At 33.5% G+C, this 18,889-nt stretch overlaps 3 protein-coding genes across 3 annotated transcripts; 2 read left to right on the top strand and 1 right to left on the bottom strand.

Moving 5' to 3' along the window:
• Positions 1 to 29: 29 nt before the first annotated feature.
• On the top strand, positions 30 to 7,328 carry LOC126808687 (F-box only protein 43). The gene is made up of 5 exons (XM_050533603.2): positions 30 to 145; positions 1,151 to 1,797; positions 2,261 to 2,381; positions 2,804 to 2,947; positions 4,547 to 7,328. Exons 2-5 carry the CDS (start codon positions 1,184 to 1,186, stop codon positions 4,796 to 4,798), a joined length of 1,131 nt encoding a protein of 376 aa, XP_050389560.2. The 5' UTR covers positions 30 to 145; positions 1,151 to 1,183; the 3' UTR covers positions 4,799 to 7,328.
• Positions 7,329 to 7,510: 182 nt separating this feature from the next.
• Positions 7,511 to 12,376, top strand: LOC126808690 (tetratricopeptide repeat protein 32). The gene is made up of 3 exons (XM_050533608.2): positions 7,511 to 7,713; positions 8,190 to 8,344; positions 9,889 to 12,376. The coding sequence occupies exons 1-3, from the start codon at positions 7,562 to 7,564 to the stop codon at positions 10,014 to 10,016; spliced, it is 435 nt and encodes a 144-aa protein (XP_050389565.1). The 5' UTR covers positions 7,511 to 7,561; the 3' UTR covers positions 10,017 to 12,376.
• Positions 10,764 to 18,888, bottom strand: LOC126808688 (U5 small nuclear ribonucleoprotein 40 kDa protein). The gene is made up of 9 exons (XM_050533605.2): positions 18,682 to 18,888; positions 17,192 to 17,321; positions 15,925 to 16,018; positions 14,351 to 14,516; positions 13,803 to 13,925; positions 13,314 to 13,434; positions 13,079 to 13,161; positions 12,069 to 12,234; positions 10,764 to 11,536 (listed from the first exon to the last, which is right to left on the bottom strand). Exons 1-9 carry the CDS (start codon positions 18,790 to 18,792, stop codon positions 11,487 to 11,489), a joined length of 1,044 nt encoding a protein of 347 aa, XP_050389562.1. The 5' UTR covers positions 18,793 to 18,888; the 3' UTR covers positions 10,764 to 11,486.
• Position 18,889: the final 1 nt, after the last annotated feature.

Genomic DNA, 18,889 nt, shown 5'->3' with positions numbered 1-18,889 from the left:
AAATTCATAACAAGTACGCTGATTGGTCGATTTAACATTGGCGAACGATTTGAAAGGTGCTTTTTTTTGAATCAGAAGACGACAACAAAATTTTATCAAACTCTATGTTTTTATTTTTTTAGTGACAAATTTTCAACGTTTATTGGTAGGTATAACTCTGTTCTATATCTAGATCGAATTTGGAAGGAATCGGGAACGGATTTGTCGATTTATCTCCTGATCAAATTTTGAGCGGCCATTCCCGCTTGACTTGAGCTTGCAACGAAACGCGACAAGCCCAAACCGCTATTAAAACAACAGAGTACATCATGATAAAATGGGGAAGCCATCCCGGCTCATCTGATTTGTTGTGAAGCGATGGGGCCTGAAGTTTTAGAGGTATATTCTTTTTATCATAGTTGAGACTTTTTCAGTCAGCAGATGAGGAATGTCAATGTGTGAAAGATGTGGGAACATTTACATTACTCTGACTCATTCATTTTCATTGTCATTAGCCTGGTTTTTGACACCATATTTTTAAACCTAGCCTAGATCTAGATCTAATAAAACTTTTTTAAAGGGCATAGATCTAAATAAAGCTTTAGCTCAGTATTATCGACAGTCTTACTTACATATTACAAACATAAATTATTGTTTCATTCCTCTAGTCTAAATGGTAAAAAATTAATTATGGCTACATGTATGTATGGGATCACTGTCCATTTAGACTTATGGCCGAATCATGATGAATGGTTAGCACAGTGTGGGCCGTGTGTCATAAGGTCTGTCATTCACATTGATTGAGTCAACTGGCGTGGTTTTGATTCCTTGGTTGTATGTGACAAGGAGTAGGGTAGGCTAGTCTATCCAACCTTGTGGGTTTTCTTCGGTTTCCTCTCAGTGCTAAAGGCCCATACGCGCGATTGAAGCAAGTTATTGAATAAAATTGAACCATGATGTTAATGTTATAGTCCCGAAATGACCTAGTTTGTGTCTAGTGGACGTTAAACCCCATCTAAGATAACTCGTATATATGTGATTTTTCAGGCGAGTGAGCGTAAAACTCTGATTTGGGCTCAACGTTGCGAGGCTTTTAAATTCAACTAAATTGTTATTTTGTATTTCCAAAGTCAACAATTTGGTGTTATTTTTTTTTTTTTAAATTTTTCAGGTTGGAAGTTAATCCCATGAAATAAAAAACAATATGGCCAACCACACAGAATATGTGGATCCTGAAACTGCTCAAGCCTTCGCAGCAGGAGTTGAAAAACAAAGAACAGTTAGCACAAGTACCCCTTCTGTTGTAAAAAGTTTATGTTGCAGTGTTCTCTCTGAACATGATAGTGGTTTTGAAGATACAACAGCCGATTCTTGCTTCCTAACAAAGACAACCTCTAGTAGTTACAGCTACACACCAGACTCAAGTTTCCAATCAAACATTTCTACGGGTAGACTTTTCTACAGTCCAATCCTAAAAGAACGACAACAGACTAAAGTAGACAATTTTTGCGACTGGGAAATTGCAGAGGAAGAAGATGTGTATCAAAAGATTAATAATCGCGACTTTAACAATCTGCCATGTCGCAATTTGACCTTTGACACTGATTGTGAGAGTGACCCTAATTCTAGTCCAGTGAATTCTGAACTTGCTGAGAAATTTAAAAAAGTTCTCAAAGCATTTTCTCCCCCTGTGCTTGACCGATTAATTGGACGTAAAATGGGACTAGAAAAAGTAGACATAATTTTTGAACTCCACCGAAGAAATGTTTCATGTTTATCTACCATTTTAAATTATTTAAAACCAAAAGACTTGTGCAGGTGTGTAGAAATTTTGTTTCTTATCACTTCAGCTTGTTTGAAGATTTAGAATTTATGTTAGGCTAACAGTAAGACTAAGATTACTGTTTTTTTAGCAGGATTTATAGGGTAATATGGTGGTCTGACTTGTAACTGTAGATCGTATGATCTGTGATCAAGTCAACTGTCATGGTTTTATTCCCAGGCTTATAACGACAAGCAGTACATGTATGTACATTAATAGTACTTTGAATTTTTTTTTATTTAACCCCACCATCTGTGTACCGGTATACAATAATAATTCTGCTGTCATTTTCATGTTGGATACATTTGCAAGCCAGCCCATTCAGTCTGAAGATCTTTTGATGCTTAGAAGTTGGACTGAATCGTAAGTCATAACAACACAGGGACAGTCTTTATGTAAAATAGTACAACGATCTGGCTGGTTATGTCTTTAATAACAACATATAATTTGTTTTTTCAGTATGTGTGAAGTAAGTCGGAAATGGAAGAATGTGGTAGAATCTGATCCAAGATCAATATCTCGACGTAAAACTTACCTGAAAAAAAATCGTCTGAGAAATGATGCAATACTCAAGGATAAGGTACGTACATTTAACTTTGTACAAACTTACATTTCATATTTGCCTTTCAAATTATTTGATTTGTTTAAAGGGTGGGAAATAGATAAAAACATGATACATGACAAAGCATGGTCAAAACCTCCCATGTTTTATTCACAGCAACAATACACCATTCCGATTTTAGAACTAATTTGCAGTGCATGTACAGTATAATGTTAGTTTCATCTTTTCCATACATTCAGTTCAGCTTTTGAATCAAAAGTTTGCTCTTAATTATGTGACATCACAATATAATTAGAAATCAAATGCAAAATATAGTCTATTTTTCTGTATCACCAGAACTACTAATGAATTCATTTTTTTGTTCAAATCATTTGACACTCCCTTTTTCCTGTCACAGATGAACTAATGTAATAATAATCAATATCTATTTTTTTTTTCAGGAAAATTCTTTTAATTTTTCAAAGTCCCTTTTATTGGTTGATCCATCCAGAACTCCAAGTGATTTTAGTAATCAAAGATGTCTTCCAGTTCCACGAAATTCTACACCCTATTCTAATTTGTCATCCACAGAAGTATTCGCATTGGTAAGGTCAAAGTTTAAATTGAATTCAATTGAGATCAATGAACATGATAGTACTAAAAAATGCATGACCTACCAGAATTATCAGTATTATTAAATATGGGATCATTATAAACATGCAGCATCAGATAGTGGCTTTTGTGAAATTATTTTTCTTTGCAAGATAAAGAACGACTTGTCATAATGACTTCTGCCTGCGTGTTGATTCAAGGGCTGGGTATTGGGTATTGCAGTTGAAAACCGTATTGCAATATTTCTACTTGCTGTGCAATGCTTTGCAACATCTAACAATATAAGGTTATAGTTATAGCAATAAATGTAATGAAGTTTTTTTTTTTAATGCACTTTACAGTGTAACGTATTGCTAATAATGGTGTGTAACATATTGCAATATATAATGGTATATGCTTACTGTTACAGTGTAACGTACTACAATATAAAATGGTACAAGCTTATTGTTACAATTTAACATACTGCAATTTAAAATGGTATAAGCGTATTGTTACAGTGTAGTGTACTGCAATATAAAATGGTATAAGCTTACTGTTACAGTGTAATATAAAATGGTATGCATTAAGGGTGTGACAACTAAACAAAACTTGAACCGGTTAGTCGGCGGCTAAAAAACCGAACCGATTCGGTTTAGTCGGTAATGAAAACTAACTGAAAAATATTAGTCTTCCATAGTCTACAATACACGCTAATATACTGGACTTTATATACGAGCTTAAACTGTAATGGCGACATACATACAGTTCTATGTTTTATGTGTCCAGTACATTAAAAATTTGGTTTTGTTTGTACTATTACTATGTAGTTTGTTCAAATCTCCTGTTTAACCTTTTTAATAAAAGTAATAAATACAACATATAAAAAACTTCAAACAATGATGTATTGATCAATAATATTAGTGATAAACCGACGAGAAAGCGTATCTGGGCCTCAGCTCAGTGCGCATGCCTATTGACCTAACCTGGAGGATTGCTTGTTTCTGATTGGGCACTTCAACCATTGACCTTAGCGACCGACCAATCAAATAACGTATTCTTAAAATAACTTCATTAGGTATGCAATATACGGAATATAGTATATACTGTCTCGTTATTATTATTGTCGACAATTTATCAATGATGTAGCTTATTGCTTATTCGCCCCCATAATTGTCGATCGTTAATACATGTATCTTTTTTAAAAAAAAAACATGTTATAATATTCGGGCGACTGGTTTATATCATGCTGTATTTTTTAGACGACTATCGATTTCCCGAAACTTGAACCGGTTTGTAGGTAAAACCGAACCGACTCCGACTAAACCGACTAATCGTCACACCCTTAGTATGCATACATAAGCTTACTGTTACAGTGTAATATAAAATGGTATGCATTGCATACATATGCTTACTGCCACAGTGCAACATACTGCAATATGAAATGGTACAAGCTTATTGTTACAGTGTAACGTAGTGCAATGTAACAATATATTGTTACATGTACATGCCTAGTCTAGAATCAACTTTATACAATGTGCAATCAAATTCATGTCTTACCGGTACTAACTTAGTTGGACTTCAAAGTTATCAAAAATTTGAATTTATCTTTTCAGGCTGCCGATTCCCTTCGGGAAGGAGAAATGTTAAAACACTGCCCAAAATGTTTTGGTGCTTCCAGGGTTTTACCAGGTTATGATCGTGGGACTTGTTTTCGTAGCGGATGTGATTTTGACTATTGTGCTAAGTGTTTTGGTGAATATCACGGAGCTCGACCTTGCATTCCTGTGGCAGCCAAAAAACCAAAGACAGAAATCGTTGGATCAAAGAAATGCAAAAAAAGTCTGAAAAGGTTATGTGCATTATAGCGATAAAAAAAGAGATAACCCTGTCAACAGTATGATAGACTGAATCTCAATAACGATCTAAGGAGGTGGGTGTGGGCTGCCCAAGAAAAGAAGCTCCAGTCAATTATCTCCTTATGCAATACACAACTAGTCGGAAATGTGTTCCTGGTTGTTAACTTAGTGCTTGTGGTAAAATACCAAGATGGAAGCGTCAAGTTAGCCAGTCTTTCAATCCAAAGAGAACAGATGTCAAAAACAATATTCATAACAGATTTAATATATTTTTCTGTAGTTTTAGTTTTCGTAGTCAATGTTTCAATAATAATTCAAAATAGTATTTTCTATCTCTTTGGTTACACAAGTCAAGCTTATTTGTTTAATATATCAAGCACAAAACATTGATTGGCAGTATTCTCCTAACTTGTATTATATGATCAAGCCTATTTTCACCATTCCAACAGTTTTATAGCAATCTCTTGTCAGATTTCGGTCTGAGACCAATCAAATGTTGAGATTGGCTACAATTGTGATATAGTGATGATAGGTAGAATATTACTGAGGGTACATGTAACTAATGGAAATGGGGAGATGACCAAGATGGTCTACATGTATTTTGTGAACTTGTCGATAATAGCAGTTACAATCTAAAAGTATCCTTATTATTTCCTCTCTTTCTTTGTTAATTCTTTCTTTCTCATTCTTTCATATCCGCTTTCTTTCCAACCCTATTTCTGAGTTATACTGTTTGTATATTTGGAATAAATGTTCTATGTTTAAATGTCTTTAGGTCATGAAGATTGAATTCTTTTCTACCTTTCTATTTCTTGTCCTTTTATTTGCCCATATTTAATGTGGCTGTATATTTTATGTGATCATCGCCTCTTTGGTCTGTTGTCTATTTGCAATTCTTTTTTGACCATTTGACTGGTTGGCATATTAGGAGTCTGACGAGCTCTGGTTCATATTTTCTTTACTGATTTTTTTTTTTTTTTTACTCAACATAAGAATTCCATTTAAAATGGCAAAAGGAAAATATTCATTATATTATAAATTGTATGTATTACTTAAAGTTAGGGCTCTGCATGTAGCAACAACAAAAGGAAATTGGAATTTTGAATTAATGGCCAATGGTCAATTCATTACTTAGAATGCTTAACGATATGAATGGTTTTCATCACAAATAATATTTTTACCTCGAATGATTGTTTAAATAGTTTCATATTTTTGTCTCTTTATATAAATGTTTGATCTGCAATTTTTAATCTGCAATTATTCCTTTTATATGCAAGCATCCGTCCTTGTTGTAATGTACGTACAATGACAGAAATATCCTTCAAGGCATCTTGAATTTTTGAATACTCATAAATAATTATATTTTTAGTTTGAATTTCTTCTCAGGGACTGAACTTGTTGTACCCAGAAAACCTATTTTCTGTGCAATTGCTTTCTAATGTTGAAAACAGAATATGGTCTGGATTGTTAGTTTAGTTTTGTCCAGTCACAAATTGCTGTATTACTATCCAGATTCGTGTGTTCAATTACCATAACCTAGTCTACCTGCACTTGCCAATATAGTGGGTTTAATCATGTACAGCTAATCGTGGTAAACAAATATATGTTAACGTCAACCTTAACTGCTTTTCAAAATTATAGAGCAACAATTCTTAGCAGGGTTATTGTGCACTATAGTTATATATAGCCTCTGTAGGTCCACTACCATTAGTTGTACAATGTATATTGTTACTATTGGTAACAGAGACTACTGTAATAAAGACACTGCTGGATTTTTTTTTATGAATTGCCTATGCAATATTATGCTCAATATTTGTATTTAAAATATGAAACTTTCCTGACTGTTTGAATGTTAATTTGACTATAAATTGAATGATTAAGATATGAATCAAATAAATACAAACAATTCTTTATTTTAAGATGAGAATTATAACTAAATACAATTATTTTTAAGATAATAATTAAATATAACTAAAAATATTATTTTTATGATGAGAATCAAAATATAACAAATAACATTTATTATTTTGAAGGTAAGGTTATTATTATAACAAAAAAAACCCACATTATTATTAAGATAGAATATTGTAACAAAAATTATTATTTTTTAAAAAAAAAGAATATTATAACAAAAAAACAATATTATTTTTAAGAGTAGGTTGCATGTGATGTGGTTAAATATGAAAATTACGAAAAACATGTTCATGTACACAAATTCGTCAAAATAGATTTGACATGAAACTCCCATATTATGTACCATATGCAATTTTCAGCAACTTTTAACTTAAAAGACAAGGACATTACTTACAATACATTAAAATTTGACTAAAAAAATAAAATTGGAGGGGAATCAAATATTTTTAGATAGTTGTAAATAATGGATGATTTTTAATGGTGACAAAGTTGTGTTGTTATATGACAGTTTATTAAAATCATGTGGTTCGTTTAATTGCATTTATTAATTTAATCAAAGACTTCCATATCATTGTTTTTATTTTATTTACTTTTATTATATTTTAATAAAGTTATCATTCACAAAGTAGAACAAGTCGTTCTTATTGTTTTTATACGCCTATTTTGATTATGTTTTGAGATAAAGATATGACCTTTATTATTGTTTATTTCAACATAGACCCTCTATTTTATTCAATTAGAACATTTTTACATCCTGAACACGTTTTCTGGTACTGGATATTCAAAGCTACTTAGTAGATTTATTCCCCTTTGCAATCTCTCTCGAAACAGAAGTATGTTTGGTCCTTTACTTACAAAATGGAGGACCAAAATGAAAAAACATTTTCTGAAGCTGAATATTTAGAATCACACGGCCAAGAAAAGGCAGCCTTTGATAAATATTCAGATTTTATAGAGCAGACATTATCATTGGTCAAACAAGACGATGAAAATGTCAATTTGAAAATAAGGTCAGCTTTTAGCACAAAATCATAACTGACTGTAACTAAGACAAGAGAAACCCAGACTCAAATTCACAACCTAATTAAACTATATTTTATAGGCTTTCCCCAATTTTTTTTACAAGTAGTAGAAAAAGCCAAAAATTCGTAAGAAAAGAAAGACAGCTGAATGCTGTGTTCCAAATAATTTTTTTTATAAATACATGGATGGGAGTTTTTATGTAATACTAGTACCAAAATTGTATAAGGTAAATTTTAGGGTCTGTGGTTATGTGTATGCCCACAATTCAAGAAGGAGAACTTAGCCCAGACAGTTGCATTTCTTACAACACCTCTTTGAATTCAAATGGCAATGGATTTCTTTACTTGCTCGCCAATGTGTACATGGATGGGTCTCGGTTTTACATCCCATCCGAAAATCTAAACAGCACAGCAGACACCACCCCGAAAATAGTTCAAATCGTGACATTCATTTCTATTTCCAGATCCAAACTGGGACTAGCATATAATAATCGTGGATATTTACGATATTTGAAAGTGGATTTTGACGAGGCCATAGTTGATTATACGGCGGGCCTGAACTTTGATCCAAAGATGCATTTCAGTTATTACAATAGAGGATTAATACATTATAGATTAGGTAAGTTCAAATGGAGTAAATTCTGTCTACCATTTGTCATGCATCCTCTACATTATCATCCTCAGTGGTTTCATTCCGTCTTACTCTACTAGTACTATACCCTGGGTTCATCCATGGGGTATTTGGGGATTACGGTGGCTAAGTGGGTAAGACGCTGGCTCGCTAGCCTGGAGGTCGGGTGTTCGATCCCTGCATTGGACGAGAAAGTTCATCCAGATTTTCCGGCGTGGTTTCCCCTGGTCAGTGATGCAGGACAGAGGGCCTGACAAGGACAGCTGTCTTGTCGTGCGGATGGGACGAAAAACCGAGGTCCCGTGTATACATTGGCGTGCACGTAAAAGATTCCTTGGCAGTTGGAATTCGATATAAGAGTAGGCACACTGTATGGCTTATGCCCGTCTTCATTAGCCCAGTTCAGGAGCAGAACAGTAGGACGTTAAAACCAATTTCATTTCATTTCCATAGGGTATTCAAATTATTTGCCCTTGATCATAGCTTGAGTCTGCGAAGCAATCAAAAACAGTTTACAAACTGGTCATTTAATCACTGTTTACGTTCACAACAATATGCCGAGATCAACACACTATAAGGATTTTACCACACGATAAGCAGATATCAAGCTGGCGCGCTATAAAGAATTTGCTGCGTGACTGCAATGAAATCACGTGATATACACCATTTTGGATTACGCCCCACATTCCCTCCCCCCACCCAAATATCCTTATAGTGTTCCAGGTTGATCTCGGCCAACAATATGAAATCTTGTTCACTTGATTATGAGGTGACATGCACACAAAAAGATGTCCTAAACATCTTTTTGATTGGAAAGATGTTTTTTTTTTATGTCAGTTTTTATGTATTTAACTATTTTTTTGAGTGGTCAATAAAAATAGCACAAACATCAAGGGGCAGATAATTTGAATATGTGTCTTCCCCATGGATGAACCCAGGGGTTAGTGGAGTGTAACGGAATGAGGGCAAATATTTGAGGCGTGAACCACACTAACACTTGCTACTTTTTAAATATTGTATAGCCTTCAAAATAAATATGTTCACTTTTAACTGTCTGAACAATCCCAATTCACCACCCTATCTCTCTTGCGAAACTTCTACATCCATACAAACCTTCCCGAAAGTTTAGATCATCAGCTCAATATGAATTAATCTGCCCCATGACCAGAACTCGTTTTGATGAACGAGTGTTCAAGTACACAACTCCTTGTAAATGGAACAAACTGTCCTATGATGTAATCGAAATCACGTCAGTTGACTCAATGACAGACCTTATGATACAGCGTTATTAATATTGAGTCAAGTGGCAAAGAGTGGCGTCACCTGCCTCTCAATTATTTGAATCACAATGGGCACAGTAACCGATGGTGTTGCATGTGTCACTGTGACCGTTTTTGACAAGTTCGTTTCAAAATGGATAAAGAACCCTGGAGTAGCCCAAAATAGAAATGGTAACATCAAGCTGGTGACCATTGATGAAGGTGTTCAATAATTTATGACTGACTTGTAGGATATTTTTGTCTGTTTTTCAGGAAGATTTGAAGAAGCTATTACAGATATGAAGAAATGTGTTCAACTAAAGCCAGACTTTGAACCAGCGCAACAATGTTTAAAACAATCTATTATAGATAGTCATAATAAACAGAACAAAGAATCCTGATAAAGATCAACAAAAGTTCTTGTGATAAAGATCAACAAAAGTTCTTGTGATAAATAATTAACTACATACATCAGAAATAAAACCGTGATAAGCACCACAAGAAATAGGATTCGAAACATGGTAAATAGCCATATTGTGATAGACTTAATAACTTCAACATAGACTGAAACTGCTTGCCATCATAAAGATAATTATGATAAACATCAAAATATACTGTACTAAATAATTAACTAATCAGTTATAGTGATTAGTGAATACAGGAAAAAAATCCTAAGTTATTGTGTACTATTTGTAAAAGTTGATCGTAGACAGGGACAGATTAAGGGATCGGGCAACGGAGGCTCTAATCGAGTGTGGTATTGCAATGGTTAATAACCCACTCCTTGGAAACAAAAAAACAAAAAGACTAATTATGAAACAATATAGACATACAACATATTTCACACAAGTTTCTATCAAGCTTTCCGACCTGCAAAAATGTTAATGACTGCCTCAAGATCTATATCATCTACGGACAGACTTGGGGGCCCTTGTCACAGAGATTCAGCGTTTTCTTTCAGTTTTATGTTTGAAGATTATCAAAAAAAAATTGGGTCGGATGCTCACTCTTCCACCATAATCCGCTACTAATAATGGTACAAAGGATACCACCTGATTTACATTAAAATTTTATAAAAGAGTAAATCTCTGTTGATAAGTCCTTGACCAGCACTGGACCATACTTACTCATATTTTGATAATAAACAATTTATTTACAAAGTTTGTTTATTTCATGAAATATTACCACAAAATAATGTTAAATGACTTGTGAAAATGAAGAATGAAATATATACAATTAAGGCCTGACCAATTTAAATTCAACTGATCATTGCACAGTTCCTGATGTTTCTGTGAAATGATGTAAAATTAGTATTCATCAAAATCTTGTAAATTTATGCACAACTCTAGGGTTGAATGACAAGCTTGAGAATTGCATCTATTATGTTACATATTTTGAACAATGAAATTTTTAGATACATCTGAATAAAATATTTTCAGTTGTAAACTTTCTGGTATAGACTATGTCAAATTCAAGTTTAATAAACTTTTAATGCATCATTTCAAAGACAGGATTCTCAATTTGAAACCATTAACACAAAATGATGTCTTGAACACAGCTAGTCATGTAACTACATAACCATTTAAAACACTTTGTCTTTGCTGCAGTAGATGTTACAAAATCAGTTGAAGTTTTATTATTCCTAATTGATCTTCCCATTTTTAACGAGTTTTTATGAACTTGACAAAATACTGGAGAACACCTTTAAATAAAGACATATCCATATCAAGGGGCGGTCACATTTATCAAGTTAGTGATGAGTGGTACCATGACTCATTCATACATAACTTGACATCCTGGTTTAGATTATCCAGTGTCATATCCTATTTCAGTCTATATTATTATAAAATAAATATTTTATTTTCTTTCTATCACTCGATTTCACCAAGATATATCTTCTTATCACTAGAACAAGATGAAACTGAAAATAAATAAAAACAAAACTTGAAACAATGAGGAAATGATAGCAGTTGTCTGTCTCCCAATATGATCAACAGTCAAAACAATAAAACTTAAATGGCTCAGGTCCCCTTGACAAAAATCCTGTTTTATATTTAGTGCTTGAGGAAGAGTATAGTTACTCTTGTAGAGCACCTGATACCACTTCTCCACCTTTTGGGAACTTTACATATTTATCATAAGTTACCAAAGCTAGGACCCAAGTGTTTCCGTCCGTGCAAGGAAACCTCAAATGCCTAATGAAATGGTTCATAATTTCTGGGGGAAAGAGTCAACCAGGTCCAAGCTGGCTTTAGAATTGTCAGTGGCAACACCCATCCCGACTAAGCTTTTATTTTGTTCAGTATTTACTCTTGTTTAGTCTTGATAACCCAGACCAATGATTTATTAGATTCTTGCATAGACTACATTTGGTTGAGAACGAGGTACTTTAATGGAAACACAAGTTGTTAATGGAAATGTCATGAATATCTGTTAAACTTTTGTATACTTACTGATTGGTTCAAATGGATGGAAATCAACTTCGTTTACAGACCCAGCATGACCTGGTAATTTATATAAAACCCTACGTGTTGTTGTATCCCAGACATACACATATCTGTCTCCAGATCCGGCTGCTATTTTAGCACCATCTGGTGACCAGGCACAGTGCAGTAAATTCTGAAAAAACAAAGAAATTGATTTTTGGGGGGGTCTACTCACTGTATTGTCATGAGAAATATTTCTTTTATTTAAAAATAAGATTTCAGGATGCAACAGTCAACGTTATTAACCTCAAGTAGTAATAAATTATTTCAAAATTCCTAACTTGTTTTTATCAATGTTGTCATATTTTCAAGCGAAAACAAAGAAATTAAACATTCAAAATGTGAGGATACAATCTATTGCCGTGTCTGAGATTTCAAATCAAAATATTCTGCCGTTCGAAATCATTGTAATCCCGAATTAACCAGTTTAAAGATACATTATGGGAGATATATTTTATAGAGAATTCGCCATTCTTGCTATAACAGTTCAAAAGTAGATGATGAAAGAAGAATATATTGAAAATTTCTGTCAAATTACTTTATTCTGAACATAAGTTATCATCGTTGCAATATTTGACTAGAAATGGTAGTGAAATGTGCCTTCACCTTGGCCGATCGTTTGATTGACAGGCGTTAACTCCACCTACATATCTCGATTATCAAGTAAAGTTTTCAATAGCATGCGGAAACGCTCTACAGCGGCCTCGCTAAGTACACTCTATCATTTAGCCTCAATCTAACTCACGTATTCTCATCACGATGCGCCATATTTGAATTAATTAATAAGTGAAATCCTATTTAAATCCGAGCTGTAGCCGAGCCATCCGTGGGTCTACCGAGTTGATTTTGGGCTTGTTGTTTAAATAAAGATCTAATTTATAATTTCTATAACATCTGAAGCCTAAATTAAGACTTGCAATAATCCGATTTTGCTCTTGCATAATGTATGTTTAATTCACTTTAAGCCATATACAAACCTTTTCAAATGTATGTTGATGACCTTGTAATATTTTAACACATCTTTCTTGTGGGGCAAATGGTCTCACATCCCATACTCGCACTGTAATTAAAAAAATACCAGTACATACAATACAATGCAATGGTGGCAGATCTGCTGAGCTAAAACACATACTGTACATTAAACCACTCCACAATACAACCACTGTTGCAACACAAGGCAAAAATAAACAATTAAATAGGATGCTTACTTACATGTATTATCCATAGAATTAGATAGTAAATATGACCCATCTGGACTGAGTTCGAGTCCTGTAGGTGTATCTAGATGTCCACGCATTCTGTACAATATATTATTCTTACGTAGATCCCAGACCTGTAGAAATAACATTAATAGAAAAAAGTTTATAATCAACAAATCATATAAATGGAGGATATTTTAGCCTTTATTATCTGCTCACAAACAAATCTCTTGTGTAGTGGTAGGTACATGTAGCTGGAGATTTGACAGGAAATCCATGAGGTTAGAAATTTTTAAAGATATGAGAAAAAAAACATATCCTTCCTCGCGCCAAGTTCAAATTAGAACTCAAGAACTAAGAGGACTCGATTTGAATAAATACTTTAAAGAGTTAGGTAATAAATTCATGACCGTATAAATTAATTTATTAACAGATAGTAGTGTAATTAGTATAGATTCTCAATGGTTGAATATATTTTTTATCTTCTAATGATATATTTTACCTTTATATCGTTGTCAATACCAGCTGTAAATATTTGTTCTGCAGTATCATTAAAACATGTGGCTGTAACCTGATATGTATTCTGGAACGTCTGTATAACACCTTTCTTCCTCGCATCCCATAACTGTAATTATATCAAAACAGTAATACATAACAATAAAATTATATCACAATAACATTATATCATAACTGTAATTATATCAAAACAGTAATACATGTACATAACAATAAAATTATATCACAATAACATATCATAACTGTAATATATAACAATACAATTATAAAGTGTCAGATCAACTAGGGAAGCAGGCCCCTCCTATACGACAGTATAACAAATCCACTTATTATTTTCTTACTATGAAACATATACATAAGAGCTCTTTGTTGGTTAGGGTGATTTAGCTGTTATAATTGAATGTTATATTCAGGTCCAGATATGCACCACGTATCAACATGTGCACCCCAATTTTTCAAAATGTTTTATTGTTATGGGTTTTTCCATTGTGCCAAACTTTGAACAGAAATTATATACTGAACATTTAGTTTTACCTTAACTGTGCCGTCATCACTACCGCTACATAATAATTGTGGACCTCGTCTTGCTGGACTCACTGTATTAACAAATGTCTGATGACCTTTCAACTTTCGTATTCTTACACCGGCATCCACATCCCATACAGCAACTATTTTATCTGTGGATGCTGTGAATAGGTTACTGCAAAACAATTATAAAAGGTTTTCTTAATAAAAGTAAAAGTATTTTGGATTGTGTATGATCTTAAATTCTATATTCAACTTTTATTCTGGAATGTTGGGGATTTTAACTTAAAAGAGAAAATTCTCTTAAATCACTGTTTATGGTGTATAATTAGTATATATGTCCGGATTATGGTAATATTGCAAAATTTGGGGCGTTTCTGGAGGAGGCGGTATTTAGGGAGTATCATCTTCCCAGAGTCCAGCTAAAACAGTCCTACATTTCAATTCGGGGTTGTGTGTTTCCTTGACTGGTAAATACTTATCTTAGGCAGTGGAATGAAACCTTTGGGTTTAGCAAAGGTACAGGACTGCAGATGCAGGGCTGACAAGGGAAGTATGCATAGTCTCTCATATTGCATGAAAACAAACCAACAGTGAGGCTAATGTCCCCTGCCGAAATCCCCCCCCCCCCCCCCAAAAAAAAAATAGATGACACATATTGATTAATTGCACATTTATCCTTTTCAAAAGTATTGAGCAATCAATCAAACTGATTATCTATACTTAGTCTAAGCATAAAATGTTCACGATCAAACTCAGTCAAGGTTTTGAAGTTTTGTGAGAAACATCTACATCAAGTTTAAACATTCTACCTCCATTAAAAGCAGAGCTGTCATGTTCCAAAGACTTGACCAATCAAATTGCTTATTGCTACTTAGCCTAAGCAGAAAATGCTCATTATCAAACTTAGTCAAGGTATGTAATAAAACTATACACCAGGTTTCATCACTCTCACTTAATCAGAACTAAAGATATCATGTCTCAAAGCATCAATAAATCAAATTGCTTATCTCTGCTTACCCTCAGCAGATGATGCTCATCTTCGAACTCCAACAAGGCATTCACCTAATAAACACCTGCACCAGGTTTGAACATTCTAGCTCAATTAGAAGGAGAGTTATTGTGTCCCAAAAAGTGTGACAGACAGACAACCCCATTTTAATAGTCCCCTGCTTTCTTCGAAAGGCGGGATACAAAAAACGAGATTCACCCGTGCACACATGGGAGGGCACATAAAGAGCCCTTCACAATTAGAATTTAGAGAACAACTGCTATCTGAACAAAATTCTTCTCACTATGTAGCCATTGTTACATTGTTAGTCACTAAAAATAATTGAATGTTAGTCTCAAGCATTAACTAGATGTTGTGATTCAGCAGCATGAACTATATCCTTGAAGTTACAAATTTGCTTTTGACGTTTGTATATCTTATTTTTGTTTTTTAAAGTTCATATTATGGCTTGTTATTTGACATTGAGTCTTGTAAAAAATGTAATATGGCAGCAAACAGAGAGACCAGCTACAAGTTTTTATCAGGTGAACCTACTCTTTATCAGTTTTGTATAGTCACATGTAATTATTACCTGCTATCAGTAGAAAATTGTAATTCCATAATGGCACCAGCATGTCCTTTCATAACATGATAATTTTCACATTCTCCATATACATTCCAAAAATCTACAAAAATCAAATTTAAAGAGACATTGGCACATTTGATATTATTTGACTATGGGTTTGTATTCAAATTTTAAGAAAATCTGCCAAGTCACAGTAAAGAGATAGATGTTTCAACATTCAATTCAAAAGTTTTACTGGTTATCAAGGTTGCTGTTTTTATTTTCAACTTCTTGTTATGGCCCTGGTAAGAAGTTTATTTATTAATTTTTAGCATTTTTCATCCCAAAAATTCTATCGGGATTATCTCCCTTATGTAATTATTGTTATCTTTGGACCGTCTAACTCAGGACGTCAAGTGGTAGACTATCGAGACAACCACGCATTGATTCTAAGTAGAGAGAAATAGGTAGACTATATTTCTAGTCTGGTAATGTAAAATATTATGATGGGAGATATCTTGTTGAATGCACCAATAAAGGAATAATATTAGTCTAATTTGCTGCAGATATATCAGCCTTCTAAATGATATGATTGGCGTTTTTCTTTGTTTTGAAGAGTGTACGGCATATTTCCAAATAGGATAATAGATACCATTTTTCTTGAATGAGTTTACCAAACTGAACAGTAATGGGATTATAATCAGTTAAATAAAAAATCTACTTTGGTTTTGGTGCGGAAAAATAGTTTTCACTTGGATTTGAGCTTACAAATTTTTATAAGGCATCAGATCAGCAAACATTTTTGGTCTAAAAGATGATGGTAATCTATATGAAAACCAAATCAGCTAAATTTGTTGTTCAACTGACTCCCGTATAAATTTGTTGTTCAATTTACAGAGTATTTTGTACTCCGGTATAATGGCTGATGGCAGAACCAACACATTTTGATTGGCACATTATACTTCGGTAATTGTTCTGGAGGTAAAATCTATCTGGTGATGTTTGACTCTGGGTTCGGTTTCTCGTTTGAGGTGACCGGAGTTATGAAATTTTTAGCAGGTAAAGTTACTCCGAAGTTAGTGAAAGTGAAACTAGAAATATTTAAGTGGGGGTTAGCCGTCCCAGATTTCTCTCATGAAGCTACTAGTTTTGTTCTTATGCGGATGAGCTTATATAAGAACGAAAAACTAGTAGCTTCATGAGAAAAATCTGGGATGGCTACCCACCACTTATAGATTTCTAGTACAAATATCATAAACAATAATGTAATTTTAGGAAACCCTAGTAGACTTACAAATGAGTCGGTCAAACCCAGCAGAAGCTAACATCTGTCCACTAGGTGCAAATTTAGCAGTGAAGATATCCCCCTCATGGCCTGTTAACAACATTATTGGTGCGTCCAGGCTAGATGTTCTTGGGGGACCCTGAAATTATACAACAATAAAAATATTAAGTACATGTATGAATCAATTTATTATATGGGAGAAATTTGGCCCAACATTTATATTACAATTTGTAACCAAACTGTTGCAGGTTCGACTACTTTCCATAGCTTAGAATCGATTTATGCAATTACATAAATAATTGTTGATTTTCCGTCACATAGGGGGAGGAGCTATTACCTCTTTCTAATATTTAAATAGCCATGTTACCAGAGTTGTAGGCATATTTATGTAGGGCACTTTGAGTAAATCCATTTAGTAGTGTAGAAAAGAGCATATAATAATTAAAATCATAATTAAAGATCCCTCTTTTTCTTAAAATGTGCTTAAAGGAGCTAAATCGCTAATATTTGGGACCTAGAAATTCACACAAATGGGTTGCAACACATATAATAATGTAATATGAATGTATATAAACTGATTTACATTCAATGTTTCTGTTTTTACTGTAATTTCTAATCAGTTATGTTCGGCGAAAATATGCCAGAAGTCTTAATCGAATGGCAATCTCTAGCGTCTGGTTTTTCCAGTCTACACCAATATGGCGTCAATTTTTGACATGACTTATGGAATATATCTAGTCTCATTTGTCAACTAAGTTCAAGTCCTTTGTTACAAATGCCGCTAAAACGCATTATGGTGTACACGATTCAAGTACCAATGGTAAAATTTTGTCTTAAATATTGGATATCAGAAGCCCATCTTTTCCCGGTAAGATCACAACATCAATGTTGACTTAAATTGACAAAAACTTTGCATGATATTGAGTTAGATACTTAGCTACTTTAAGTTATGTGTCCATCATCCACGATTGACAATTTTTCACAATAGTACTAGTAATTATAATATAGAGCGAAGCTCTAAAGCACCGCCTATGACGCGTCTAATCACTGATGTCACATATTTTTTACGTCAATGAAAATAATTCTCACACTTTTTTTAAAAACAAAATTAATGTTAAAATTGAGATCTAAATAAAAATCAATTTTGAAAAACTAAATTATTTAACATTTTTTGTATCACTTGAGAAAATTAATTATGAAGGTTGTATATTTGACAATAATCAGCTTCACTCTACTCAGGCAATGCCTGTTAAATATTAGTAGTGTTAGCAAATAGGTGGTGCCAGTGCAATTTCATACACTAAAAAAGACCCAAGTTCAGAAAATATCAGATTGCCGGTACAGTATAAATGGGTCATCTCCAGCTTTTCCACTGGAAAGAGACCTAGCATTGCAGGGTATAAATATTTGTCAAAATTTAACTGGAAACAGTTTTTTCCTGTTTTGTTTGCTTTGGGACTTGTTTTCACATTTTGATTTTGTTATAAAATAAAAATTACCATTTGCATTTGAACGAGTTGATTATTTCCATTTGAGCTTAGAACCAAATCAGTTTTTGCCCTCTTTGCTGGCACAATGGCCCCTTCCATAGCTCTTCTCTTCAAATCCATAGTTTTTGTATTCAAATAATATAATTATTTGAACAAATTTAATAGATTGTAATTTGTAAACAACACACGCTTTTAGAATCGTAACCGGAAATAGCCG

The sequence above is a fragment of the Patella vulgata genome, chromosome 1, assembly GCF_932274485.2.
Source record: "Patella vulgata chromosome 1, xgPatVulg1.2, whole genome shotgun sequence".
Taxonomy (NCBI): Eukaryota; Metazoa; Mollusca; class Gastropoda; family Patellidae; genus Patella; species Patella vulgata.
The sequence above is the reverse complement of the archived record's forward strand: the minus strand, read 5'-3'. Positions and strand labels throughout refer to the sequence as shown.

Coding starts and splice junctions, on each gene's coding strand:
- LOC126808687 (XM_050533603.2), top strand. CDS start 1,184: ATGGCCAACCACACAGAATATGTGGATCCTGAAACTGCTCAAGCCTTC. Junction 1,798..2,260: donor AAACCAAAAGACTTGTGCAG/GTGTGTAGAAAT, acceptor TTGTTTTTTCAG/TATGTGTGAAGTAAGTCGGA. Junction 2,382..2,803: donor ATGCAATACTCAAGGATAAG/GTACGTACATTT, acceptor TTTTTTTTTCAG/GAAAATTCTTTTAATTTTTC.
- LOC126808690 (XM_050533608.2), top strand. CDS start 7,562: ATGGAGGACCAAAATGAAAAAACATTTTCTGAAGCTGAATATTTAGAA. Junction 7,714..8,189: donor AATGTCAATTTGAAAATAAG/GTCAGCTTTTAG, acceptor TTCTATTTCCAG/ATCCAAACTGGGACTAGCAT. Junction 8,345..9,888: donor ATTAATACATTATAGATTAG/GTAAGTTCAAAT, acceptor TCTGTTTTTCAG/GAAGATTTGAAGAAGCTATT.
- LOC126808688 (XM_050533605.2), bottom strand. CDS start 18,792: ATGGATTTGAAGAGAAGAGCTATGGAAGGGGCCATTGTGCCAGCAAAG. Junction 14,517..15,924: donor CAATTTTCTACTGATAGCAG/GTAATAATTACA, acceptor ATTGTTTTGCAG/TAACCTATTCACAGCATCCA. Junction 13,162..13,313: donor TAATTCTATGGATAATACAT/GTAAGTAAGCAT, acceptor TTTTAATTACAG/TGCGAGTATGGGATGTGAGA.